The sequence below is a fragment of the Pelmatolapia mariae genome, linkage group LG17 (assembly GCF_036321145.2).
Source record: "Pelmatolapia mariae isolate MD_Pm_ZW linkage group LG17, Pm_UMD_F_2, whole genome shotgun sequence".
Lineage (NCBI taxonomy): Eukaryota > Metazoa > Chordata > Actinopteri > Cichliformes > Cichlidae > Pelmatolapia > Pelmatolapia mariae.
Genome location: NC_086242.1, coordinates 16332059 through 16347393, shown reverse-complemented (window position 1 = coordinate 16347393; position 15335 = coordinate 16332059). Strand labels below are relative to the sequence as shown.

The 15335-nt window shown below is 41.4% G+C and overlaps 1 protein-coding gene across 11 annotated transcripts in view; it reads right to left on the bottom strand.

Moving 5' to 3' along the window:
* ppp1r12a (protein phosphatase 1, regulatory subunit 12A) overlaps positions 1–15335 on the bottom strand; it is a 59545-nt gene that overhangs the window by 17689 nt on the left and 26521 nt on the right. For 5 of the 11 annotated variants that reach the window (XM_063500780.1, XM_063500785.1, XM_063500787.1 and 2 more), the window contains exons 3-13: positions 12477–12595; positions 6738–6897; positions 5998–6142; positions 5853–5927; positions 5618–5709; positions 5126–5283; positions 4830–4948; positions 2176–2400; positions 1919–2010; positions 1543–1656; positions 598–750 (exon numbers count right to left, since the gene is read on the bottom strand). In XM_063500780.1, coding sequence (XP_063356850.1) covers positions 598–750; positions 1543–1656; positions 1919–2010; positions 2176–2400; positions 4830–4948; positions 5126–5283; positions 5618–5709; positions 5853–5927; positions 5998–6142; positions 6738–6897; positions 12477–12595 — 1452 coding nt within the window. Of the gene's footprint in view, positions 1–597; positions 751–1542; positions 1657–1918; positions 2011–2175; positions 2401–3549; positions 3658–4829; positions 4949–5125; positions 5284–5617; positions 5710–5852; positions 5928–5997; positions 6143–6737; positions 6898–12476; positions 12596–15335 lie in introns of all 11 variants that reach the window. The other 6 variants (XM_063500782.1, XM_063500783.1, XM_063500789.1 and 3 more) reach the window with 4 other exon arrangements.

The following is a 15335-nucleotide window of genomic DNA, read 5'->3' as shown; positions in this document are numbered from 1 at the left end:
TTTACTACTGCATTGATGGTGAAGGCACATTAGGTGGGAGCAGTGATTCTTGTTAAGAAGGGACAGATGATGATGTCTCACCATGGCATTTTTAGTTGCAGTGATGGTGCTACATCCAAACAAATTTTTGTTTTATATGACTTCTATTTTTCTCTTTAAATAAATAAATAAATAAAATCCCCTCTTAGACGAGTGTTTTTAAACAGTTCCTGGGACATTTCACGCTTCATATGAATGTCTGGAAAAACTTCACAGTGACCATTTACATACACGCGGGATGCCTACACTGATCCAACAAGAAACAGTTACTCACTTGAAGAAGATGCTAATACGTTCTTCTCCTTGTACTGGAGTAATGCACAACTATAGGGTGGTAAATGTAGTCGATTACCATTAATCATGTTTTAAACCACAATTCTAACTTTACTGAAAGTCGTAACCAGCAGATAAATAAAAAGCCTTCCAACATTAATTAAGACATTTAATATAACAGGGAACACAAAACACAAGGTGGTCACTCCAGCCGAGCAGAGATGCAGAAAGTGAGAGAGGACAGGTGTTTGTAGAGATGGTGGTGCCTCGGTGAGGCTGGTGTACCTGCGGTAAATGCTGTAAGACGGGTAGTGGGAGGTGGGTGGCTGCCAGGGTTTAGTATTACAGGTGTTAGGGTCCAAGTTGGAGGTTGACGAAGACTTGGCTGGCACGTCCCGCGTGCTGCCGCTCCGCCCTAGCGCTAGCGTATGGGAAGTGCTAGCGTGTTGGCAGGCAGGTGGGCGAGAGAGGCATGTTAGCGGTGAAGGCGCGCACACGTACAGACATATATATGCAGAGAACAAGAAACATACATATTTAAGACTCTAAAGCTTTGACACACTGTTTGTGCATTCATCTCATTTGGGAGTAGCTGTATTTAAAGCACTGTTCAGGAGTTAAATTAGGATGAGATGCATCTAAAATCATCCAATTGTTGGGAGATCTTCACCATTTCTCCCCTATTCAGAATTCGATTTAAGGAGGTCTTGGTTGGAAACATCGAAACTCAGAAACGCAAGAAACAACAAGTTCCAAAGCAGCTTTTACAGCCTGAAACTTGAGTGAGTTCATTAGTGGCTCACAGCCAGCATTTCTCCCATACGATACAAATGCAGCACAAGTCCACGTCCAAGTTCTGTGCCACAAACAACCCTGAGAATTTCTTATTTAATTGATTTATTAGACTGTTTGAGGCTTGTAAAATATCTCAGTGGCACAGCAACCTGACGGGACAAGTAGAGTCGTGCAAAAGACTCTTTGGCGGTGACAGAGAGGCGTTGGGCGCATTTGCATGGCTTTCAGAGTAGCTGCTGCAAATGCAAGCATGTACATACACATCTCTGATGACATCACTAAAAGCAAATTTCCCTTAAGGTGACTGATAAATTCACTATTGATGATCTACACAGTTAATTTGGTTTCAAAGCTATGAAAGGCACCCGTATGATGGACATGACGAGATTGGGGTGGAAAGTTGTGGCAGAGGTTTGTACTACAGCCGAGGCTAACCTGCGCTGGTAGCTGGGGGTTCGGATGGTGGAGGCACTTCCTTCACTGTTCTTCAGGTCGTCATCCCAGCGTCGCCGGGTGTAGGAGCCGCTACGTATCAGAGCAGTAGAGTCCCTGGGAAACCACAAGCTAGAATCGTACCCCACGTTTCCACAGTAACATGTATACTAAAGGAATAGGTCTCCCACTTTTAAAAATTATCCTTAATGTGTTTCTTGATTACTAAATCTATCACTGCACATTAGAAATGCAAAAAAAAAAAAAGCAGCTGCTTAAGGCCACACCATGCACAGCATTGGGGCACCCAGCAGTGAGCAACAGGAGCCACACAATCCAATGCATGTTTGCACAGAGCCACGCATCTCCAGGGATTCACCTGTTTTCCTTCTCGTCAATGTCCGAAGTACTGGCCAGTCTCCTGGGAATGGTTGGAGCCACATAGGCAAGCCGGGTTCCTTTATCCTTTTCCTGCAGGCAGCACAACAAGCAGGACATAGCTGTAAAGGAGCTGTGTAGTATTGCTACAAGAAAGCTCTGTTACCACGATAAATAACCAAAACCTTTTAATTAAGAATCATCTACGCAACCCCGCCTACTAAAAAAAAACCCCAAACTGCTTCAATGCCTTCTGACCTTCTCCTTGTCTTTGTTGTCCAGAGATGTGGAGAGGCGAGGGCTCGAGGCCGAACGCATAACCCCAGTGGTATCCTTCTCCCTCTGCGCCTCCTTGGTGGCAGTGATCTCGGCCAGCGCTCCATAGCTGCCCGTCTTCCTCAAACCCAAACGCCAGGACGCTGGAGACTCATCCTTCCTCTCCTCCTCCACTTTAGTTGAGACCTTTCCAGCAGGCTGAGTGACCTGAGTGAGGAAAGGACAGTGGTCTAATTAAGACACCGTTGACCATTTAGAAGGACAAAGATGTTTAGAGGTTTTTAGTTATCGTGGTAAGTAACGCAAAAGTCAAACAGGTTAAAAACAAGTCGGATTAATCCATAAGGGCTGCAAATTTTAGATTTTTTTATTTTATTTTTTTATTTTTTTTCAGATGGAAACTTTATTATTTTTAAAAACATGTCAGATGTGACACATGACCAGAATGCCTCTTCCTGACTTCAATACTCTGTAAAATATACTCCTGGTTATATGCCATTTTCAAAATATGATGACTTCAATAACTCTTACAGTTTACAAGCAGCAGAAGTCGCACAGACGTGAAATGAAAGCATGATCAAGACAGTGTATTTGGTGATTACAAGTGGAAACACCATGCTAGGGTGATAGGTGAAAAGCAGCTATTGGCAGCAATTAATCGCAATTTTGGTTTTTCCACTGCGCGTGGTTTGTCGTGCCATGAACATCCACGGTTAGGTAACTGTTTTCCCCCCCATTGCACCACAGAGGAGGGGACAGGTACCAAAACTATTCCTGTTTGTTATTGCTGCACATTTTATCAGCCTGTGTATGAGGGGCAGGGGCTCATACGCTGCAGCACTGTCACCTGGATAGCTTACTGCACGGACGAGCCCTACTCGATCTTCAGCTGATAATATAACGATGTTTGGAAACTAAACCACAGCTCTTATTTCCCCACATTATGTTGGCAACTTTGTTAACTTTGGAAAATTTTAAACAACTTCTTAACAAGAAATCACAATAACTGCCTCTTTGTACTTACTGTGATACTAATTATGTAATCAAAATATGAGAATAAATCCTTAGTGCAGGTAGCAGGTAAATTAGCAATTTACCTGCTAGTTAACCTCTGTTTGTTCTGTGGTTTAAATGCATTTCCTACATTTTTTTCTTCACAATAAAAGCATCCTGTTCAATCACCAGTGGAAATTTTTTTAATGTGAAGCATGAAATGTTCAGTTTATGCCGTTAAACTAGTGGAAAAACCCTATATCGCCTGGATCAGGTCAGAGTGGTTAGGAGTGTTTAGTGCTTTATCAGTGCACAGGTGCATGTAGGATTACAGAACAACTCTGGTGCACACCAAGGCCTCACCATAAGTTTTTTGGGCACTAGAGAAATGCCAGTTTTGCGCAAACCTTGACGCCACAATGCAGGACAGCCTGGCTCCGCCACAGGCATGAGGGGAGTAATACATTCAAACTAAAGCCAACCAAGACAAGAGCCCAGGGTGAGAATGATGCAGAGAGAGAATGACAGAGGGAGGGAGGGCATGGAGGAACAGAGAGGTTGAGACAGAATAAGAAGCAGCAGCAAAAGAAACACACTTTATGAGCAAAGACAGGCATTTTAAAGCCTAGTCACACCACACAATGCTCACTGACATTAATGTTCTCAAAATAAGTGACAGATGCAAACACTGGAATTTGGACTTTGCTAACTTATTAGACAGAGGACATTGTGGTTTGAGTGAGAATCAGGCTTCAAATAAGGACAGGAACAAGAAGTTTATCTCAAGAGAAGAAGCAGAAAAAAGAAACCAAAAAGGCTCTAGATGGGTGTCTGGTGGCGAGACAACCTCCTTTTTTTTTTTTTTTTTTTTTAAAAGGTTCATTCAAGGGCTAAAGTCATGTTTGGAGGTGGCATCACATATCACAGACTTGGCTACCTCAAATTTAAATTTTAAGAACGTCCCCTACATGTGCAACATGTTTGTTTCACACTTCAATCTTGCTTCCTTATCGTTGGCTTGCTTGTGTCTTTTTACAACTTCTGCTTTTCTGTTCTATTTTTTTTAACCTAGAACAAAGAACATGCTTCTGTGAAGCACTAATGACAAAAACAAAACAAAATTTATGATTACATTACATATTTTTATAAATACCAAATATTATAATTCACAATATTTTAAATGCGTTCAATATTTCCCATTGAATCAAAGAGGAAAACCTGCCCTTGGGGAAACTCAGAGGGTTCACTTTAGAAAAAGGCTTGGCATTATTCTGCCAGCAGAGGGCAGCAGTTTCAAAAGTGGAACATGACTGTAATTCAAGGCCTAGTTTTACTTTTACCACCCAAACGCATTAGTCTGTACACTTTCCTCCAACCTTTAGAACAACCTACAACTATACTGCAGAATTTTCCAACCGTCCCCATCCTGTTGCCATGTTTGTTAAAAGCCACTTACATTTATGTTCTCATTCGAGCCAGACAGAGCTATTTTTTAAATTTAAATTACTCATTAATTTAAACTGTAAAACTGTACATGTAAACACCTGACTGCAAAATCAGGTTTTTGTTGCAAAGGGAGAACAAGTAATCCCCATCCCCTTTCTCCAGACAGGGCAGGACGGCAAAGAGTTCCCCGGTCGTACCTTTTTAACTGGTGAAGTGGGGGTCGTCACCTGGTTAGTTGGGCTAGTTGGAGAAGACACCGTGACGCTGGTTGGTGTTGTGCTGTTGCTCACTGCTGCTGAGGGCTTGCTCTTTTCTGCTGAGGTTCCCAAAAAAAAAAAAAGAAGCAGGTGAGAATAGTCACAATATGGTTTCTTGACCAACATGCAGAATAAGTATAAAAGGCCCAGAAATTACAGAATAAAATTGGTGGTTCATAATTAAAGTTTTCGTGAGCTAAAAACACCACAAGTCTAACATAAAAATCATACAGTACCTGCTTCAGTCTCTGATTCTGAATCTTCTTCCTCCTCTTCTTCACTAGAGCAGCTTGATTCATCCTTCTTACCCTCCTCTTCTTCGTCCACTTTCTCTGGCTCTAAGGTCTCGATGCGAGGAGCGCTCTTCTCGGGCTCCAGAAGCAGCGTTTCTTTGCTAAAAAACACAAATTTAACACTGTTAGTATAGTACTGCAGCATCAGTAGAGAGTAGGGCTCACAGATAAGCAATGTGAGCTAGATTTTTAGAGTTTTGAGTTTGGTAAACTGAAGACATTTTCCTTCACCCACTGCTTTAGACAGTTTGACTTTCTGGCCAATTGCAGGAAGAATAAGACTCTACTCTCATACATGAAAGCAAGAAAAAAAAAAAAACTTTAGAGAGAACAACACTTGACAAAGTGAGATTGTTCTCCTAAAGATATCGTAATACCTTAGCTTTTTTGATTCAGTTAACCATTTCCATTCATTACTTCTCACTAGAAAGTTACCTCTTGATTGGCTTCAGTGATTGATTGTTGTCCCCAGTGGTGGTTGTTTCAATCAGAGGAGATTTCTTAACATCTTTCTTCTCATTTCTCAGCTGGAATTAAGATGATAACAAGACACTCATGAGTCCAGCACAGGAAATGAAATTATACTATAAAAATTAAGACATGTTTTCCCGTCATGAAAAGGTTTCTTGGAATCTTTCAAGAATTTTGTTCAGATGCCAAAGTGACTCACCAGATTTTGTTTCTTCTGTAGTTCTTCTAAGTATCCCAGAACATCTTCATCTGCTACATCAAAAGCAGTCTGACCCTGAAGGGAAACATGTAAGAGTTAAAGACTGCACTTAACCTAATGACTGCTTCTAGTTCTAGTTCCTCACCATTTTATTCATGATGTCCATGTCACATAGATTCTCAACCAGTATCCTACAGGCCTCCTCTTTGCCCCAGTGTGCTGCTGCATGTAGAGGAGTCCAGCCATCATAGTCCTTAATATTTACATCATACCCTGCTTGGATTAAAAGCCTACAAGGAAGACATAGGGAGGGTGAATGTGCGGAGTGAATGACGGATTTCATTCTGTAAACTGATTTTTCAATGTGTTGCTAGGCTTCGAGCTCTGATGTGCGTCAGTATTGTAACCCCAGGTCACTTTTATGAGATACAGATTCCCCGAAAAAACAGAGATGTAATCTGAAAATCTTAGTCATCCCTTAGCAAAGCTCGGTGAGGCTAGCAAATATTTCAGCCAATAAATCTGCCATGATGGGGAAAACATTTGGATCTCTGTCCCGTGTACGGTAGTTGTGTTAAACATCAGAGATCTTAGAGCTATCTATGGCAGCAGAGTGTGCTGGCTGGCTTCCCAGACCAGATGGACAGGCCGTTGCGGTTTCTATCCTTGAGCAGTGCAACTGTATTAACAACCCGCAGTGACGATGTCAGAACGAGGCAAGATGACAAGATGCAGAGACCAAGATATGTCTGGTATTACCGATGAGGCTAGGCATCACCACCGTCTTTACTATAAATAGTGTTCAAATAAAGTAACATACAGGAGACACTTTATGTACCAAAGTGTGCTCCAACTGTTTTACCGTCTCTGAGGGCTACTGCTTACTTTAAAACCTCAACGTATCCCTTCGCGGCAGCTACATGGAGCGCCGTTCCTCCAGATTTCGTATGCCGCACGTCTTGGATCTGGCCGCTGTTGAGCCACTGCCGGGCATCCCTCAGCATGATGCGCTCCTCCTCTTTCCGGGCTGCCTCGATATCAACCCCTGGAGAAATGGAGAAGCATGATAGTGTACAGACAGACACCCAGGGATTACCTGCTACTTAGGAACAAGCTGCCCGCTGCAGCAATGAACCTAGAGAGAGAACAAGACCCAATTAGATCAAGATATTTATGACTTCTACTTGTTTACATCCAGAGTAAGGTATGCAAATGTTTGGAACAGGTTGCATTAGTGACCTATTCATACTCTGTTGGGGGGGGGGGAACCATTAGTAATAGCAGCTGTCTCTCTCGCAAGCTGCGCAGAATGCAAATGTTGAATATTTGTTCAATTCCGCGCCCCTTAATAGGGATAATGTAGCCAGTGTAATTCACAATAGCAAATACTGCGCGTCAAACGGACCACAGCTGTGTAGCAAAGGTGCAGCTTTTACATTTCTCAGATTAGCCTACTCTAACTGATGAACATAAGCGACAGATATCAGCTGAAAAAGTTAAGGTGTGAAGTCCGCCTGGTTGCTTTTATATTGAAAACATTTTAGAACAACATAGAAACAAATGTACCTATGCATACACTTAAATCTCTTGTATTGGTTTGTCCTTTTGAGGACCTAATGTAATATCTGAAAGGCTTGAGCTGAATGAACTTTTCACCAAGTTTGCCATCACTGCTCTAGATTACAGCCAAGACAAAACAAAATATTTCAGCTCTGATGAATGAGATGAATTTTTAGGCATTTTCAAACTGCACTTTTATCAAGCCAGGCACTGTTGCATTTCATTGTTAGAAACTTTCTATGGAGGGAACTAGACACAACATGGTTCTGCCATGCTCTGGTGTCAGCCATTTCATCTGCTCTAGGGAACAGCTTTGTGCCAATAATCTGTCAATGTAACAATACAACGGCGGCTGCGAACACTCCAGCAGGTAAGTGGCTCAATATGTTGAAGCTATATGCTGCATGCAGAGCAGCCTGTATTGACACGCCTGTACTGTCTTGATGACACCTGGTTGGAGCACAAGACTGTCTGAAATGCTCTGCTGCACGATCTGAGAGAGATAACTACAATGAACTGTATAAACAATGATCCAAAAAAGGGTCTGGGGCAGAAGCCAAAACTTCAGCTGGTCTTCTAGGTTTTTGTTTTGCACCCAGGGAAACATCACCACTCATTTCCTGACAGCGTAGAATGATTTAAGACCTCAAGCTTTTTAAAGCAATGAAAGGACATCTGTGTCTGCAAATCTGCCATGAGGAAAGGGCAGTCAGAGGAAAAGTCTACGTTTACCCAGAGGTTTAGCTTCAGCTAGCTGGAGAGGAGCATGAGAAGGACATTTGTTTCCTAAACAAAGTTCGCCAGACACAGACACAGTGAATTGGTTTCCACTCTTTCAGGTTTCTGATAATGGGTCAATGAGTATTAAATATCATAGAAAAAAAAAAAAAGAAAGAAAGAAAGAAAAGAAATTAACCCACACTCGACGCAAGCTGAAAGAAGAGCGGTCCAAGACTGCATGTTTCCAAGCCTAAGGCTGAATATTTACTTTACACAATGCGGGACACGTGAATCTCCCAGATATTTAAAGCTCATTGTTAGTGGTTTAATGTAGTTTCCCTGAGTACAACTGCTCGTTTCACGCTAATAAAAATGAAACAAAAACTGAACATTGAGAACAATAAAAACTAGTTTTAGTATCAATTTCATATTTTCAATAATTACAACATATGGGGTCTTTGGATTATAATATCTGTTGCAAACACACACTTTGGAAAGGCAGCTGACTCATTTATGTAGACATCAGAGGCTCAGACTACATATATGCACAAATATCTCCTCGTGCCTAATGTGTTGACAAATTTTACCATACTGACAAAGACTTAATGTAAATCACATTCTGCAGAATTTAAGTTCTAACAACCCTCCCACATCTGGATTATTATGAGCAACATCTAACATTTTTTTGCAGTTTAATTTACTAAGATTTTGTAAAGGTATAAGACAAAATGCCCAATAAATCTTGCACCTGGGAAAGAATTATTCCAAAAATCCAAGTGGTTAATGACACATGGAGCAAGTTGCTCATCCTGCATCGCTTTGAAAATGATGGCTGGTCGCTGGTGGACATTTAAGGCCCTGGTTGCCTAGGTTACACTCTAATGTGTTTTCTAATCTGTGATGTGTCAATCACCAGTATCGTGCACTCTCATTGATAGTCCCTTCAATCTCTCACCACAAAGTTTATCACGGGATCTGCTCACTCTACATTGTCAGTGTTTTTTCTTTCTGGCCTAACTTAATGTCAGTAACTTTCTATGATCTTTGGCCACAAAGTCATTGTGGATTGCTTACTGTGTAGATGCAGCTAAAACGTGCATGCAAATCTGTCCGTATCTTTTTTCAGTAATCTTAAATGTAACACAGAAAACCACCATGGCACAGATAATTATGTTGCACATTGAGAGGATTAGTAAGCTAAATTCTAAGAAAGTGAAACTAAACAGGAAGAAAGTGGATTTCAAAGTTTTATGTCAAAGAGAGCAGCTTTGGGACAAAGACTGGGCCTGTTGACTCACTGTGGTTGTGTCCTTCTCTGACCTGACAGTTCTAATAAAATGCTGTCACTGTTTACTCTTTAAATAAATATCAGCCCTTTAACATTGATTGTCAAAAGAAAAACGCACTACAACAGTGCGTAACTTTCTAGGCAATTTTATGAGTGTGTTTAATATCTACCTGGAAGGGTCCTGAACCAAGAAGGTAACATTAATCAGACTTTGCTTTTTTCCTGTGTTTGGAACAAATCTAAACCTCACTAGGTTGGTTTGGTCAATGAAGAGGTGAACCAACTGAGGCTTGGGAACTGCTGGTGGTCCTATGGCCTACCAGGGGAGTTCAATCAAGTTGATCAAGTATTACTTATTTATGGAAAACTAAGAAAACAGGAGTTATTAATTAGTGATTTAAAAAAAACAACAACTTTTATTCCTTCTGAAAAAAAAAAAAAAAAGGTCCAAAAACCGCTGTAATCTTGGGAATTGGGACAGGTCAGGCAGGGCAACCACCCATAATCTCCAGGGAAGGAGCCGGCACTGTGTCTATAAAAAGCAGGGAGTAAAATGGCCAAGTAGGACTACAGAACAAGAGGCGAGTGGAAGAGTTGGCAGCAGTTCAACTTTGAGTTTTTACAAGGGAACAGCACATCTTCTACCTGAGCAAAAAGAAGATAAAGAGAAAGTCCACTACACCAAAAAAGGCATCATGTCCCACTTTGCCCAGTTACCACTTGACCAAGAGTTTGTGTGGTGAACCCAAAAAGAAAACTTTACAGAAGCCCACACCGAAGCAACCAAAAACCCAACAAGTAAATGTAAAGACAAGTCAAAAGAAATCAGGCTACATTTTCATCTGAAGAAAAGCTGCTGCCAGCTAAATCCACATTCCTCTCTTCTTATGCTAACAGGACCTTCAATCAATTGTGAGGCTGTCCACTTTCAGTCCATTACAAGGACAGGCACCAGCTTGCTTGCTGTGGCTGATGGACAACACAAGGAAGATGGCAGCGCACGTAAATCATTGGCCCAATCAGGGTCAAGGAGAGCATGGAAGGGTTGTCCCTGCAAAGGCGAAACTACGGTCAATCGCTAACAAGTTTAACCTCATGACTGGCATCTCTTTGCGAGGAGAAAAATCACATTACAAACATACAGAAGCGTTACACAACAGCTGGTTGCATAATGCTGCCCGCCCTACCTCTAGCATAAAGGGCTGAGCTGTGGATTGTCTGCAGCTGCCTTCAGCTTTGCAAATTCACTTTGCAGCTGAGTTTTAATCTTGCAAACACTTTATGCAAGACCGTGTTCATAATTAAATTCATAATATCCATATATTGAAAATGTATTCAGTAATCTGGTTTAAAAAAAAAGAAGACTGAAATGTGCAATGATTGTGGGGGAAGCAGTGCAAGGATGAACCAGGCAGTGCATCCATCATCCATCGGGCAAATCGAAACTGACAGCAGCCACTGGCCAAGACACCTGAGGATTGGGTGGGTGCAAACTCCCCTGACATTACATAATATGGCGCAAACAGCGCTCTAGGTTCAATTATCACTGGATGCCACAAGCTGTCAAATATTTGAATCCTGAATTAAAGTGAACAGAGATTGACAGCTCAGAAAGCCTTTTATCCTCTACAGACTGTTAGAGGGGCAACTTACCACCTGAAATTTGTGCAATTCTACGCACTTGCACAAACTGACTACCTGTGTAAGGTTTCAACTTTGAACCTCAGTGCAAACTATTAACTAAAGTGGTCCAAGACTACATACGTCCTCCAAGACTAAAAATTTACTCCACAGCATGCATGAGTTGAGTCCCTGGATCAAGAAGGGTGTATATAGGCAGATTCTTTAGAGACATTTTCTTGAGAATACACACACCAGTATTATTAACATGTATGCTAAACCTTCCTTTAATAACTTTAAAGGTTAGTCCTTTCTAAGTTGGATCAAGCACCACCTTTAGTAAAATATAAAAATATATAATATTCATGCACCTTAACCACGATGTGTACCTAAGAGAACAGCAAGCTAGCCAGGCTTTATTAGTGAAGCCGAGGAGCACCCCCTCTGGCCTCAGGCCAGTTAGCACGTCTGTACATGGCCCCTCACCACAGGGAAGGGCCTTTCATCAAGAGCGCCCTGACCAAAAATAGTAACACCTGACGTTTTGCTTTTGGATCATCACGAATGCTCATAACACAAGTGGATCACAATTCTATATTATGTAAGTTTTTCAGTCAAACAGGCAAGTGGAAAACAGCAGGCGACTGACACCCAGTGAGAATTCAGATCCTATTTGAAAACATACTCATACATGCATGAATACAAATGGGGCCCCTGGCTGCTATGTTACCTTCAGCATGTCCGCAGGCCTGTTTCTAGACATCACATGATTAAGTTGGAACAAACAACAGTGCTCAACTATGAGGCACTTACAGTGTGCAGACACTAAACTTCAGCAACCAAAAGCTCAACATCCATCTGTCTCCATTTCTTTCTTTCTTTCATTTGGGTCCTGCGCCGCACCATCAATCACTACAATCGCGGAAACACTACAAACTGTTGGCTGATTTATTTGTCATGCCTGGAGACTGGAGGTGCAGGTATTCTGGTGGAGTTTTTACCTGGAGACAAAAATCATCTGTGTAAAGTCTGCCACAAATTTTGATGGACATTATTATTAACGAGCCATATGTTGACTTTGCTTTAAAAAAAAAAAGTGGTGAAAGGAGGGGCAATGCCTTGTCCTCTAAGCCAAAAGATTGACTACAGAGTCGTTCAGGCCTTAACAAGTGGCCTGCTAAGGGCTAAATTAATCTCTATAGCTCTGTGCCAGATAATTAATATTTGCCAAGAGACACTAAAAGCAGATTATCCAGTTTTGGTTGTTTGCTTTTGTTTTATTTACATGGGGTGTGGGATAGTAAGATTTGAGCTACTGTAGACTGAAAACAAAAGGACTTTTGTAATTGTAAACCTATATAAAAGGGTTAACTTCTGCATAAATAATATTACTACAAACTAGGAGAGCAAAGTTCAACATTACTGTAATACTGTACCTTGCCGGTTGATCTCATTCTGCAGGAGCTCCTCCATTGCCTCCTCTTCGGCAATGTCCAGAGGCGTCTCGCCCTCACTGTTTACAACTCCTACACTGGCACCCTGGCTGATGAGATATCTACAAAACAAAACATCACAAAACAAACAAACAAAAAACACCACAAAAAGAGTTAAACTAGTGGCAACAGAATATTTTACAGAGCAATCTTTAAACTGCAAGTATCAGCTGTATTAAAGGTTGCGGTCAACTTTAGCCTATTTTCAAACCCTTGAGAGCTAAAGGCAAAAGTGCCCTCCTTGAACAAATGAGTAAACGGTTCAAAATGAGACATGTGCAATGTTTTTCTTGGTTCTGTGCCAACATTAGCCAATAGCTACACCACAACCTGTGTCTCCAGTTTAGACAGTCATGACCTTCACATCATGGTGTGTTTAAACTGTATTGGGTCCTCTTCCGGCTATGTAAACACAGTGAACATACCACACCTAAGAAGCTAAGAATGTAGTGATGGCGAGGAGTGGCAAAACCCCGGTCCATGTGTAGTAACAATAAACTTTTTTCTGCAAAATAACTGGTCAATGACGATGAAGTATTTCCATTCTGAGAAGGCAGTTCTTCACCAGGAGCAACAGATCTGCTGGAAGACACCTCGACAAGATTCCCAGTTGGAGATGCACTGAAGCATCCCCACAGTATAATACTGCCACCATCATTTTTCACTGATGGGACTGTGTTCTTTGGGCCGTATGCCTCCCTCTTCTTTCTCCCAACATAAGCAGCATCTCTGAGCTCTAGTATCATCTCAAAGGACACGCTTCAAGCAGATATGTTTCTCCAGGATTATCCAAGAAGATCAAGGTTTGGGCCATGAAACCTTCTATAAAGAACACAATTTAACACTGCATTCATGTCTACTTGGTTACATTTTAAATACTACTCTCAATAGTCACTCAAAATATGTTAACCAGTCTACATCTTGAGTTCAGCTGCCTCAAATTAAAACTGTGGCACAATTCAAGGCCTTCTCATTAGACTTTAAACATGCACAATCCAATTCCCACCCCCCTAAAATAGCAACTACTGACTTACTACACAGTTACATTTCAAGGTTTTTATCTCTTTTTGATTGGACTTTCTATTTTGCCTATTTTAGGTTGGCTTTACTAGTTTTCATGGCTTTGCGGTCTGGAGCTTTTGAACCAAGCCTACAATTAGAAGGCTGTGGTCACTTCTAGGGACAGATCCAGCCCTGCTTTGCAGTTCCCGTTGTTGTCAATGAAGATCCTGGGATTAAAATGGGTCTACTGAGAGCTCACCGCCCACATCAGGTTGTCGAGTTTCTCTCCGTGACATGATGTCTCCATTAGTCACCAGTATGAGGATCGGCACTTGACCTTTTGCTTCAAAATGCGACAACAGAAAGCTTCTTGTTTTCTGTGCTGATGTCAAGTTCATGAGGCCAGCTGAATGCAGATTTTGCTGCTCTGAGAAGAACATTTGGGCAGTTCAGTTAAATGGCTAATGTAAGATGTTTTTCCTCCGATGGCTGTTTGTAAACTTTGGGAAAACACCAGCAGTGAGGAATACATTCTTAGCCAGGTTCCTGTAATGCAACACAAATAAAGCAGGTCATAGCACTCTCTCAATAAGCTGAACAATGAGCACGACTGAGCTCCATCAGCCCCCTTTAGCTAGTTTAAATATCCTATGATAACATCTCTGCCCTATGAGCAGTCTTCTCAGTTGAAAAAAACACTCTGACCAAGAAAATACTTGAGTGAAACTTCAGAGCTTGATTCCAGATACAGCAGGTGACCCTGATCTCTCCATATTTGATTACATCACAGATGTACACACATAACAATGTGCAAGTTATCAGATGGGCTGCCGCTGCTGTCCAAATGTGATGAGAACTGTTGTACAGGCTACGATTGGTTCTTGGCATTTTCATTCTGGCACACCTTCTGAAATGGCATCATGGGTCAACAACCCCCCAGCTGGCAGTCATTTAGGATGACGTTGTTCAATCAATTTTATTTCCATTGCCCAATTACAAATGAGTCTCAAGGGGGTTAGGTTCTTTTCATGAAACCCCCCCCAAAGGAGATTTTAACCAGAGTCAAAAATAATAATAATAATAAAAATATAAATAAATTACAATCATTGTAATAAAGATGATTTTATTTTTTGGTTTACTTTGGAGGTCTCAGTCAAACACATCTGACATGCAATGTGCTTATGGGTGTATTCAACCCCTGAGCGAGGAAAACCCCTGAATCTGTACAGTAAATGATACCCTTTGTCCGCAGGTGCAGCTCAGATAAAGAAAACTCTCCTGCCAAAGGACTGCCAAATATTAGTCAACACAGTGCCAGATATAACAACAGAAAGGCACGCATGCAACGTTAAGTGAACCCATTTTGAGTTTCCTTAACGTCTGTCACATATACACTCTGGTACAATATTTGATGCTCATATTAAACCTTATCACAGTTTCCAGTAACGAGATGAGGATGTGCACAAGTATATCATGCAAACTAAAAGCTCCGGTTTCAGACTGCTCTAAACACTGTCAGGGAATTTTTTTGCTCTTGGTGTTAACGTAATCAGATATCACTTATATTATCATCTCATGCTGTATCCAGCTGTACAGAGACGATGCATGATAAGAAAACTGCTAGGCCAGCCCTAAAGTCACTTTGTGCCTCACAGTCCAGAAATGTTAACGAAAACTTTGCACAAAAGGTTCAGGGAGGAGTTTAGCAGTTACAAAATATCTGCAGCACAAAACAAAACAGGAAGTGGGGATGAGTCGGCAGAAATCAAACCTGATCAAATAGATACTAGTGCCAAAAAG